The 13,612-nt window shown below is 46.0% G+C and overlaps 1 protein-coding gene across 1 annotated transcript in view; it reads right to left on the bottom strand.

Moving 5' to 3' along the window:
• Positions 1 to 4,214: 4,214 nt before the first annotated feature.
• Positions 4,215 to 13,612, bottom strand: part of FJX1 (four-jointed box kinase 1) — a 77,672-nt gene continuing 68,274 nt past the window's right edge. The window contains exon 3 of the mRNA XM_051966764.1: positions 4,215 to 6,042. Within this exon, the coding sequence (XP_051822724.1) occupies positions 4,304 to 6,042 (1,739 nt within the window). The 3' untranslated portion in view covers positions 4,215 to 4,303. The remainder of the gene's footprint in view (positions 6,043 to 13,612) is intronic.

The raw sequence follows: 13,612 nt of genomic DNA, 5'->3' as shown, positions 1-13,612 counted from the left end.
AAGGGATAAAGTAATTGACCCAATTTCAGAAGTAGTTGGCACAGTCAGGATTTGACTGCCAAATATTGAATAACATGTTTTCTATGTGGAAAACGTTTTTAATTATGAGAAGAATCAGCTTGATAAACTCCTTGGATAATCAGTGAGATGCGGCTCATGTTTCTGATCAATTAATTGATTAATCTTGCTTATTAATCTTCTCCAGATCAGTGGGTGCAAATTTAGACCAACCACAGTGTGGTTCAGTGGGAAGAGCACTGGATTTGTAGTTAGAAGACTCCGTTTGTTACCTCACTTTTGCCTTTTGAGACCCCTGGGCAAATCACTTTCTTCCCAAAGTATGTTTTTTCATCTGTAAAAGACTATAGGATGTCTAAGAGCCTTTCTAATTCTCTGCTATACATGCTACATATTTTTTTCCTCAACCAATAGTATGTCCATAATGAGAAATTAATCAATGGTCATTGACTGGTGGATTGAAAGTAAAGAACAGCTTGGTCTTTTCTTTGTCTCCCCAGCTTCTATGTGTAAGGACACATAGAAACTGGAGCTTGATTATGGTTGGTTGAATTGCAGGAGCTGAAGCAAGAGATTCCAAAGCTACAAAGAGAACAGTATCTTTGGAGAGACTCAAGTCTGAACTTGGGTCACAAGTTTGAAAGGAATGCCAAGAATGTTGCCAGCCCAGAATTCACCAGGCTCCGTTGGGTCCCGGATTGAGGATTTCCTAGGTAGAGGGAGGGGAATTCAGGTGGAGATTTTACAGTGTTTGTCTTGCAAAAGACACCCAGTAAAAGATCCTCCCGCAATTACTTAAGAAAATCTGGACATCAGTAAGGTTGGGTGGACTTCCTGCTCTTAGAATAAATCCCCTTAGAGAAGACATCTTCCCCTGGCACTACTTTTCTGAAGATGAGGCCTAGGGAAAGATTTTTAAAAAATCACTGATGGTGGGGAATTAAAAAAAAAATTATTATCTGAGGTCTGACTCTAAATAGGTCTTGAAGAAGACATATTGGCCATTTGTAAAGGCTGTTGTGATTGGGCTGATATGGAGATATTTACTGAAGAGGAAAACCCCACTTATATTCTTTCAACATGAGTGGATTTAACACTTGTGCCAGTGGGCTTGATGGCTTAGCTGCAGCGTTTCATTAGGTAACATTTGAAATAGTTCATAGGCTAATAGCTAGCATTTAGGTAACGCTTTCAGCTTTACAAATCCTGTCTCATTTTATCCTCACAACAATCTTGGGAGGGAAGAACTATTATCATGCCCATTTTACAGATGAGGAAATCAAGGCAGAGTTGAGTGATCTGCCTAAGCTCTGGAGTCAAATTTCAACTCACATCTCCTTGATTCTAGTCCAATGCTTTATCCCTTGTATCACCTAGTTACTTATCTTAGATCAGGGAGAGGGGAGGGGTTTACAAATTAACTAATCCAAGTTCCACATTTTACAGAGAGAGACAGAAACCCAGAGAGATGAAGGAATTTGTCTGAAGTCACTCAGGTTTTCAGTACTGGGATTTGAGCAGTTTCGGGCACCATCACCGGCCTCCAAATCTGACTCCCTGTTAACTTTTACCCACTGAAGGATACACTTCACTTTCAAGCAAAAATAATACATCAATCAACAAACGCTTATTAAGTGCTTATTGTTAATTGAACGTGCCTCTTATTTTCTAGTGACCATTGGTCGATGTGACTGTCTTGGGCAATAGGGATAAGAAAGCCCAAAATGAAATGATCCTTATCCCCAAGGAGCCGTATGATACCAGTCTACTCTGAATCTCTTCTTTTCCAAGTTAAATATCCTCACTTCATGAATTTTCATATGGCCACACATGGTTTCTGTCAGCTTTACCATCCTGGCCAATATTCTCCAGACAGTGGGGCCTAGAACATATATACCACCTGTAAATGAGTCCCAGTGGGAGAGACCTGGGAGGGGATTCAGTCCCACCAAGCTCTGATAAAACTTTTTGGTTCGAAATACAAGCCCAGAATAAGATTTTAAAAAAATTCATCGACTGAAAATTATCTCTGAGCAAAGATCCTTCTGTAAAAAGTAGTTGGGATAATTATCTTTCCTTGCATTTCAAAAGTCAGGGATCAATACTAGAGTTACAATTTCCCTGATGAAGGGAAATCCCTGCTGAGAGAGCGGTAGGCAGATTGACACCTTTTCTGCATTTTAAAAGTCTCAGAAAGTAGTCTAGAGCATTGGAGGAGTTACATGACTTGACTAGGGTCATCAGTCAGTTTGAGTCAGAAGTCTTAAAAAAATTAAGACCAGATCTCTATAACTACTCCAAGGTGCCTTTCCAGCCAAATATATAACGAATAAAATGATTACAAAACTTTACTTTTGATTAAAAACCAAAAACAAGACAAAAGCTGAATACCAAACCCTAAAAAAGGCTTTGCAAGCTTGGAGATCTGAGGAAAAGTATTGCCATGTTGCCTTTTGTGGCGGATTTCTGGCTTCTCAAGTTCAAAAGTCAGCATTGCTTCCCTGAGAAGACAAGATTATGCTCAATAACAGCACTTCCTGTCCCTTCAAGAGAGCAGGATTTAGGCAGATGATGAAGAAACTATGATCTGGCTTGGTGAATTTAGAATTCATACCAAGAGATTAAAGAGGATTAATTTATGGCTCCTATTACTTTCTTCCCTCCTCACATTTACAGTATGTGCTGAGTGTATTATCTGTGTGTTTCCATGGGAAGAGAACTGGAAAACTGAAAACAGTCTTTTAACACATCATCATTATTTTTTTAAGGGAATCTATCAAATTTTAAACCTGAACGTCTGGTTCAGTCACGTCTGTCATATGATTAAAACAGGTATATATTCCACTCAAATCCTTTTTATTGAAGTTTTCTTTGTCAGGAAATAGAAAGCTTTTTTTTTTCTTCTCCCCATTACTCCCCAGGCTGAACTCAGAGAACTTGTTTCTCAGTCCTAAATGAAGAATGGGTAAGAGCTGAACAAAGAAAAGACAAATTCTCAGTAATTCTCCCTAAAATGACCTACATTGCTGCAAATCCCTTTGTTTTTACAAGCATTTGAGGTCACTGTGACAGATTTCTGCAGAACTGGATGTTTATCAGAAGGATTTCAACTCGGCTACCTACTCAACTTAGGGTGGGTGAGGGGAGATCAGGTGCCTCAAACAGTTAAAGCTGTCCAAATTCTAAACTTTAAATCCCCTTTTATTGAAATATAAGTTTGTTTAGTATATTTACACAACGTTTTATGCACATATATACAGAGAAGGCAGAATCTGTCAAATTAAAAAAATTATTTTAATAAAAAATTAAAAAAAAAAAAGCAAAGTAAAGTGCATGAAACTGGGTTTTTCTCCCCCCTCCCCCTTTTTCTTTTCTTTGAGACTGGTCACTGTCAACATCTCGGTAGGTTTGCTGGGGGTAAGAGGGGTGGGGGCCAAGAGGGAGGAAAATCCATTATCTTTGATTGGGTTTATCCAGTCCGTTCAGTATTGTCGTTTTCGGCCCAAATGACGCTTTAACAAATGAGTGGAAGGAACGGAATCTGTTCGGGAGGCTTCCCGAGGGCTGTTCTGAGTTACTGGGATCTCTGTTCTCCACATCCGCCAAGCCTTGCCATTAACAGCGGTTACATCCTTAGAACAAAGAATGCACACATGAACAGAACTGCATCGTGTAATGGCATGTCTGTTACTCCAGAGACCAGTAGAAAGCGCCTGCTTGGTGCTACGTGAATGACAGAATTCGATTTGGGAGGAAATGCACCCCCCAAGCCCCCCACCCCCGTTTTTAGTAAAAGGGGGGGAGGGGGAGGACACAAGAAAAAGAAAACCAAATACAAATCCCGATCCGCCAAACGGAGCCCTTCTGGGGTTCGTGCTCCCAAATTGAGGTCGAAGTTCGATCCACCCCCCATACTCAGTGGCTAACCCCGATCTGCAGATGGGAAACAAGAAGAGCCTAAGGTCCTGAACGGAGAAGGGAGAAGAGAAGGCTTTTAGCCACAGTCCACTCCTGGAGAACTTTTAAAGGAGAAAGTGTGGCACTGGGGAGGCCGGGGGAGGGGAGAACACAGGGAAGGACGGAGAGAGGAAGAGAGAAAGAGAGGAGACAGAGAAACAGCGAGATGAAGTTGGACCGGGAGAGATCTTTGAAAGCCTCCTGGCTCGGGTCACTCAGTGGGCGTTGGCTCAAAAGCTCCCAGACGGCCCATCCAAGCTTCCCTCCAAAGCGCAGCTGTCCGGTACCTTTCCATCCCAGCGCACCCCCCCACAGCTCTGGTCCCAAGTCACGGTCCGCCGTACTTGGCCTTGCAGTGCAAAATGTGCTTGGAAAGGAAGTCGAGGCGGCGCTGCAGCAGCTGCGCGTGGGGCTCGGCCAGGGCGCCCAGCTCCGGGAAGCGCGGCTCGTGCCGCCGGTACAGGCGCAGGAGCCGCGCGGCGGCGTCCTGGCCCCGGTGCAGCTCCAGGACCAGCTGGGCGGTGCGCTGGCGGAAGACGCACACCGACTTGAGCAGCGGCTCGTTGTACTTGTCCCACATGCCGGCCACCCGGTAGCCGTGCACCAGGCCGGCCTCGTTGTCTATGAAGACCAGTCCGCCTTCGGGACCGCGGTGCAGGTTGCTGGTGGCCCGCTGCATGACCCGCGGGTCCCACTGGAGGCTGAAGAGGTTGCTGACCAGGCGGTCGAAGTTGGCCGTCAGGTAGTCGAAGAGAATCAGGTCGGTCCACTGCACCAGCTCCACCAGCTCGGGCTCGCTGCGGTTGGCCAGCTCGCCCCCGCCGCCGCGCAGGGGCCGCAGGCGCCCGTCCTCCGAGCGCCAGGGAGCGGGAGCCACCACGTCGGTGAGGTTGGGCAGCCAGCGGGTCAGGCTCACCACGCTGCCCTCGGCCCAGTGCGCGCCGCGCAGCTCGTCCTGCACCTGCGCCCACTGCGCGCCCCGCGGCTCCACCCGCGCCAGCGCCAGCGGGGGCACGTGGCGCTGGAGGCCCAGCAGCCGGGCCAGGTAGTAGGACAGGGCCTCGCCCTGTATCTGCTCCGGGTTGATGCCGTAGCGTACGCAGGCGCGGGTGCCGTCGGCGAAGCGGGCCAGCCGGTTGGAGCTGCGCCCGCAGCCCCCGCGCTCCAGGGCCACCACCCGAGCCCCGCGTGCCGCCTCCAGCCAGGACGCCGCCTGCCCCTCCGAGAAGCCGCGGGGCACCTGCTCCTCTAGGCCCCGGCTCCAGAAGATCCCCCCCTGCACGGCGGCTGGGCCGCCCCGCCGGGGCTCCTGCACGTGCCCCGGCTGCCTGCGCTTCGCCGGCTCCGGGAGGCGCCGGGGCGGACTCTCCCCGGCGGCCGGCACGGTGAGCAGCGCCCGGAAAGTTTTCGCGGGGCCGCCGGGGGCGTCCCTCAGCCGTAGACGGGGAAGGTGCAGAGCCGGCGACGCCGCACGATCCGCGCTGCTCCGCCCGGAGCGCAGAAGCCCCAGCCCGGGGAAGGGGCGCTGCTCCGCCCGCTGAGCGAGCCCGGTCCACAGCGCCAGGAGCGAACCCAGCGCCAAGAGCCAGAGCCCGAGTGTGGCGGCGACGCGGCCGGGCCCCCGCATCCTCCAGCCTATAGGGGCTCCGGGGGCGGGCTGGTGCCGCTGCTTCAAGCCGAGCCCCGGGGCCGGGGCCCCGGCGGTGATGCCTCCCCAGCAGCCGGGTAGCTGCCGGGCCCGCGGCGCCTGTGCCCCATGGTGGCTGCGGGGCTCCGGCGCCGCTGCCGCTGCCGCCGCCGCTGCCGAGGCTGAGGCAGAGGCTGCTGCTGCCGCCGAGGCTGAGGCTGCTACTGTTGCTGCCGCGGCTGTGCTTGGCCCCGCTCCGGCTCCCGCTCCGACTGGGCCGAGCGCTGGGAACTCTCCTCCCAGCCGCTTCGCAGCCGCTTTTGTATTTCGCTGTGAGACCCTCCGGCAGGCGCGATTCACAGGCACCGGGACCACGTGGGAGAGCGGGGATATCCCCCCTCCTTCTCCTCCTTCTCCTCCTCCTCCTGCTTCTCCCGCCCCTCACCGCCCTCCTCCCTTCTCCCCTTTTCCTTAAAGCGGCGATGACTCTCTCCTCTCAGCTGAGATCGGCGGGTCCCACGCCCAGCTCAGGAACCGGGGGCACATGCCGTTGGCACAGGGACTCCGGGTGGGGAGGCTCCCGGCTCAACCGGGCTGCGCGGGGCCGGAGACAGTAGCCAGAGGCCGAAGGGAGGGGGCCGGCCGACCCCTCCCTCTCTGACTCTCTCTCTCTCTCGGGCGACAGATGGCTTTGTCCTCCGGTCCTGCCCCTGTCGCTGAGGGAAACGTTGGTGCTTCTGGTTCCCCTTCCCAAGGCAGGCTTAAAGTGCACGGCCGGCCCCTGTCCTCCCGACGGCTCCCATTTTCCCCTCCAGTTTCTCATGAGTGAATCACGCTCCCTTCCTTATATAACTGGCTGGGAATCCTCCCAGAACCACTGAGGATGAGGAGCGTCCAGTGGCGGAGCCTGCTGTATCGTAAAGAACTTTGGGCGAGTGAGTGAGCAAGGGCGAGCCGTGGCTCTCGTGTGGACGTCGGGAAAGCCCTCCCCCACCCCACCCCATCATCCCACGGCCAGGGACCATCCCCAGTTCTGGAAAGTCTACACACACACACACACACACACACACACACACACACACACACACACACATCTCCCTTCCCCCCTCCCCCCCACTTTCCTATCTTCTCGAAATCTCGAAATCGTGATTTGGTTCAGTTCTACAAACATTTAGTAAGCGTCCATTGTGTCCCGACACCAAGCCCAGAACTCCCAGAACGTATAGACACCGCGCAAACTGCTTTTGCCCTCAAGGAGTTACATTTCCTTGAAGCAATCCAACAAGCAGAGGATTGGACCGGCTAGTAAGGGAGACTTGATTTCAAATTATTCTTCTAGACACTTAGATTGATGACCCTGGCCGATTATGTTACCGCTCCGAACTCCCATTTCATCATTTAGATAAAACGGAGGTTATAATAGCATCTGCCTTATAGGCCTGTTAGAGCTTTCAAGGGAGAGAGTCTGTATAAAGGCTTCACTGACCTATATGTGAACTGCTACTGTTATAAGGGAATAAATTAATAGAAACTAATTGGAAGGATGCGCCTATAAAATCGGGACTTCGATTCTACGTTTAGATCTGGAAGGGATTTCAGGGATTATTTATCTAATCCACTCCCTTCTCTTTACAGATGAGGAAACTGAGGGACAGGAAATTGAAGAAATTTAGGATTATAGATTGAGGAAGAAGATAATTTAGAAAAGTTAAATAGCTTGTCTGAGATCTCACAAGTCTTCTGTCTTCAAATCCAACCCTTCTTCACTTCACTACCTTTAGAAAGTGCCTAAAAAAAAGCTGTTGGTTTTTGTTTTTTTTACATCGCCTCACTAGATTTTCTTTTATTTTTAAAAGGATAAAAGTAGAACAACAAAATCCCCTCCTGGCCTCCCCGAAAATCGAGATGTTTCTGACACTTTGTGAATAAAAATAAAAGCTCTATCTCCCCTTTTCCTTCCCTGCACCCCAATAGGTCCCTAGAAAACTCAATCATCCAGACCTGAATTTGTCATCTTTCTCTTTTCTTGGGTTGGTTTTCCCCCCAAAATCAAGATCCAAGGGCAGCTTTTCTTCGTGGTGAGATACATACACATATTCTCTCTCTCTCTCTCTCTCTCTCTCTCTCTCTCTCTCTCTCTCTCTCTCTCTCTCTCTCTCTCTCTCTCTCTCTCTCTCTCCTCTTCATATGGTTATATATGTATCTATATTCTTTGGAGAATTATTTGCCAGTTTTAAACCCAGCTCCTGAAGATTCAGTTTCTTCTAGGGGTTATGCCTTTGGGGAAGCACTTCAAAATAACTCCCTTCGTAGCCTTCTGGTCCTAACAGGGCCCAATCAAAATATGGTTCATATGATGCTTCAATAAATTATAGTTTCTCCTTATTGGGAGGAGTGTCTCTCAATCTGACCTATTAAGTCTCCTGTGAAACTTTTTTTTTTTTAAATTTTAGATAGCATCCGTCAGATTTCCAGACTGGGACTTTTTGAACACTAAGAAGTCTAGGCTTGTCTCTTCTCTGGATATTCTTTTTGGCGGTTTAATTTCACTTTTTATTAGATTAAATTTTGATGAGTTTTTCTTTTAACTCAGGCAAACTGTAAGCAAGGTGTCCACCTTGTGGCCATCCGCAGGATTTCCTCCTGCTTCCAAAGGGAGACATTGCTCACAATCGAGGTAATTCAATGAATTCAAAGCATGTCAGAGCTAAAAACCACCTCAGAGATAATTTAGCCCCACTGCCTTTATAGTGAAGGAAACTGAGATCCAGAGTCACCTCAGGGCTCTTTAGAAGGCATGGTTTCTTGTCTGGGTTCTACTACTGACTCAATCCATTTCAACAACTAAGTGCTGCAGAAAGAGCAATGGATTTGGGGTCAGGCAGTGGTGGGTTCAAATCCTAACTTCTCACTCATATGATCCTGTTGTGGGTCTCAGTGTCCTTGGATATAATATGATGTTAAACTAGAATGCGTTTTGAGATCTTTTCCAGTTCTTACACCATCTATAATAATAAAGCCAGTCTATAAAGCCCCTAGTAAGGGGAACTGAAGCAGAAGAGTCAGCCTGGATTCCAGGTTTGATCTAAGGTAAAGTAAATTACTCTTATAAAAAAAGAGGAAAGAACTCCCATGTGCAAAAAAGTTTGTAGCATCTCTTTTTGTGGTAGCAAACAACTGGAAAATGAGCAGATGCCCAATTAGGGAATGGCTGAACAAGCTGTGGTATATGAAGGTAATGGAACATTATTGTTCTATTAAAAATGATGAACAAACTGATTTTAGAAATATCTGGGAAGATTTATGTGAACTGATGCTACAAGAAAGAAGTAGAACCAGTACTGTTCACAGTTGGAGAGTGGGGGACAGAGAGAAAGAGAGAGAGAGAGAGAGAGGGGGAAAAAAGGGAAGAGAGAAAGATGGAAGGGGGGAGAGAGAGAGAGAAGGAAGGAAGTACTGTACACAATAATAGCAAGAATGAGCGATGATCAGCTATGAAAGGCTTGGTTCTTCTCAGTGGGTCAGTGAGTGGCAATCCCAATAGACTTTGGATAGAAAATACAATCTGCATGCAGAAAAAAAATCTAAGGAGACTGAATGTAAATCAACACATGCTATGTTCACTTCTTTTTTCTGTTTTTTTCTCTCTCATAGTTTTTCTTTTTTGTTTTGATTTTTCTCTGCCAACATGATTCATGAAGCAATGTGCATTAAAAATAAATATATTAATTTTAAAAAGTTACTTTTGATACCTTTTGATATATATATATATGTTTGTGTGTGTGTGTATGTGTGTGATCAATTTCCAGTTATGTCCAACTCATTATATCCCCATTTTGCCTTTTATTAGAAAGATACTGGAGTAAATTTGTCATTTCCTTCTCCAGCTCATTTTGTACATAAGGAAACTGAAGTAAACAGGATTATGTGACAAGTCCATGGTCATACAGCTAGTGTCTGAGGCCAGATTTGAACTCAGGAAGTTGAGTCTCCCTGACTCCAGTCCTGGAATGCTTGTCTGTTGCGCCACCTAGCTGCCCTATACATACATGCACACATACACATATAATATACATATTTACCCATAGACACACATACATACAGTTGTACACATATATAGAGCAGCTAGGTGGCGCAATGCCTGGAGTCAGGGAGACTGATCTTCCTTAGTGTGTGTTTGGGTACATGTATGCACACAGATACATACACGTTCTCTCTCTATCCCTGTCTCTGTCTCTCTCCTTCCTTCCTTCCTTCTTTCCTTCCTTCCTTCCTTCTCTCTCTCCTTCCCCCTTCCATCTCTCTCTCTTCCCTTTCTTCCATCTCCATCTCTCTCTCTCTCTCTCTCTCTCTCTCTTTCTCTCTCTCTCTCCCCCACTCTCCAACTCTTCTTCTTCTCTCTCTCTCTCTCCTTCTCTCTCTCTCTCACTCTCACTCTCTCACTCTCTTTCTCTCTTTATTTCTCTCATACATATATAGTGTCAACATAAAAATTTTAAAATCCCAATGTATATAAAGTATTATACTTAAATACAATGTAGTTTGGAAGAAAAAGGAAAGACTGCAAGCAAGAAAGATGGCAGTTGAGCTGCATTTTGAAGGAGGACCCTCAGGGGAGTACATTCTAGGCAAGAAGGAAGGCAGAATGGAGTGTCATGAACAAGGAACAGAGAGAAGGCCATCCTGGCTGGCTGGAATAGTGGGAGAGGGGGAATAATACCCCCCTTGGAAAGATAAGTTGGGGTCAAATTGTGCAGGGTATTCAAATCTAAACAAAAAGATTCTATTATCTCCTAGGGGCAATAGGAAGCCAGCGGACTTGGTGGAGTAGGAGAGTCATAGATGGTGAGATCTCCAGAGTGTGTGGACTTAAACACTTTTCTTAAACACATTGGGGATGCCCACCGGAGGTCGAGCGACACTAACATCTTCCCACATCAATGATCTTTCTTTTGAAGGGCACCCTTTCAAATCTTGTTTTGGTTGAAAGCAGGAAAACATTTGCATAATGAATCCTAGAAGTTTTTAATGATATTTCTTAAAAGCCATCTTCTGCCTATAGCCATGGGGTCGCCATATGTCAGAGCAAAGGATGCTAATAGAAAACTTAAATACCATTTAAAGCCTGATTCCACTTCTCTGCCTTCTAGTTATCTGCTGCTCCCATTTCAATGAGATTAGCCAGATTGATTTCATTGTTGTCCTCATTAAAAAAAATACATTGCTATAGGTCAATAGAGGACATTTTATTTTATTTTTTGGATCTTGCCGTCTTGTCTTTTACTTAATTATAACAGCTCAAATATATGTATAGTGATGGGGAGCCAGGGGATGAGAGTGTGGGTGGGCCTGGGATTTCTGCAGTGAAGGAACTCCTTGTATGTAAACTCCCTTCATTCACGTTCCAGGTTTATGAGACATTATGAAGAGTTCCCCGCTCAAACTTTCCCATTTGTTTTTTCTATACAATTTTCCATTTCCATATTTATCGCTGTGGCTTAGAGTGTGGAGTTCCCATAAAAGCACAGCTCAAGTAGACACCACCTACAGAAGGTCTTTTCTAATCAGGAGTGCACTTTCCCTCCCCAATGGGGCAGGTAGTTGGTACCAACTGGAGTTCAAATCCAACCCCAGACACTTATTAATTGCATGATCCTGAGCAAGTCTCTAACTATGTTGCCTCAGTTCCTTTTCTGTAAAATGGGAAGGAAATGGCAAATTATTCTGGTATTTTTGCCAAATAACTATCCAAGGTTGAATTTCAACTCAGATCTTCTTGATTCTAGGCTGAGTGATCTAACCATTGTACCACCTAGCCGCCCCAAAATGGATTCTCTCTCTTTTCTAATCTTTGATCATTTTGCTCCTTCGTTTGTCTGCCATTAGACAGTTAATTCCTCGAGAGCAGGGATTTTGTGTTTACTTCTTTCTTTCCTTTGTATCCCCAGAGCTCAGCCAAGTTGTTCTTGACACAGAGTAAGCACTAAATAATTCCCGTTGACTTATTGTCTCCCACTCTGCCTTGTTTCCTATTGTTGTGGCGTCCGTACCCGATGCAGTCTGATCAGACCAACCCCATTCCCCCAGAGAGAGGAGATGGGGAGACATTACGGCTTCTTGTACTGGATTGTTCCAGTCTCTGTAATTTTTCTTAACTGGCTTAAGTCACTTAATATCCATAGAACTCAGTTTCCTCATCTATAAAATCAGAGTAATGGTGTTTATATTAGCTACTTCAGTTTTTTTTTTTTTTTGGATGAGGTGGAATATTGTTTACAAAGCATTTTGTAAATAATAAATCATTATGAAAATAATTTGTTGTTATTGTTTTGATGATGATAATGCAAATAAGCAAAGATCTCTTGATATTAACTGAAAAAAACTCCTGGTGTGGGAACTGCATTTATCAAAGCAGTTTGCAACTACCCGGACTTAGTAATGAAAGCGCAGGGAGTCAGCTCCTGTGGGCCCACAGCTAGTAAATGCTAAAAGTGGGATTTAAAGCCAGTCTTTTTGTCCCTAAGCTTGGCTCTGAATCTACTCCATCATTCAGTCTCTATCACAATTTGTTTTGTTTTGCTAAAGAAAACCTTCAAAGAGATTCTTTCCACCAATTTCTGTCAACACTTTCCATCTCAGAGAGTTGCTCGAGAGCACTGGGGGGATTAAATGGCCAGGATCAGTTAGTTCCTTCATTCTTTGTCCCTCTTTCTTTAAGAGGACCATGACATCAGGAAGGTGATGTCTTGACGTGTGAGGATTGGATTTTAGTGAGACAGAATTTGCAGAGTCATCAGCCTCAATGTCTCTTCCAAAACTAACTGGCTGAATGGCAAGGTATAGATCACAACTATTGGAGATGGCCCAGGAAGTGAGCCCTTATATGCAGAAACTGAGAACTGAATTCATTTATTTTGGAGTCCAACGCAAGTTTTCCACTTACCGTGTCACATTCTTTCTTTATTATTTAATGATCTATTTAATGAAATTTATTTTGAATGAATTTATTTTAATTGATAATCCTAAGAAAAGTCATTTCCTCACAACCTCAGTTTCCCCACCTGTAAAATGTGAGGGATTGGATCTGTAAAGGTCTTTTTTCCTTGGGATTTCTATATTTAAAGTCTGCTGTTCGTCTTCCTGCCTGAGTCTGATCTCACCGATATCATTTTCTATAACTTTCCTTTCCCCCGTGGCCACAGAGTACAACACACAGGGTGCAATTAGCCAGACCTCAGGTCTTTCTGGGCCTGTTCCTCCGGACAGCATGTCCTATCAAACAGATAGATGGTGAAGCTTAATTAAGCTTTGGAAAGCCTTCCAATTCCCTCTGTTGAAAGGTTCTCTACAATGATGAGCCCTTATTTTGGTAGTTGCTGCCAAGGGTTGTTATAGAGATAACTTAGTGCTACGTGACTGAGCTCTCATGCTGATAATGTGTCAAGACCAATTGAAGCTGCTGAGAGTGGAGGTATTATCATAATGTTTCCATCCTATGCCCTTGGCGTTAATAGAAACATCCTGGGCCCAAGGGCTGGGGGTGGGTGGCTGACAATGGGCTTTCCGGTTCTGGTACCATTCACATCAGAATCATTAGTCACATCCGTCAAAAAGCCATAATTTTTTCCCCAACTCAATTGAAATAAAAATGAAGGAGGAAAAAAGATTCTCTTATTTCAGATGAGGATATGTTCTTCTGCTATTTCTTGTCCACTCGTGGTTTAATCTTAGCTAGCAGGTGTGCTTTATTCTGCTGCAGTTTTCCTGGTCTCTCTGCCTAATACAATCTAATTCCGGGCCATCCCACCCCATTCCATTTCTTCCCATGTAGTCCAATTTAATCTAATCCAATAAGAGGGTATATTGAAGGTCTCATACTAGTATGCTAAATATTGGGGATGCAGAGACAAAATGAGAAGGGAGCCCTTGCCCTCAAGAAGCTTATATTCTTCCCTGAGGGGTATAGTGGATAAGCAGATAAGGTATATTTTATGATTATCTGAGGAGAGA

This window comes from Antechinus flavipes, chromosome 6 (assembly GCF_016432865.1).
Source record: "Antechinus flavipes isolate AdamAnt ecotype Samford, QLD, Australia chromosome 6, AdamAnt_v2, whole genome shotgun sequence".
Taxonomy (NCBI): domain Eukaryota; kingdom Metazoa; phylum Chordata; class Mammalia; order Dasyuromorphia; family Dasyuridae; genus Antechinus; species Antechinus flavipes.
This window is presented reverse-complemented; position numbering and strand designations above follow the sequence as displayed.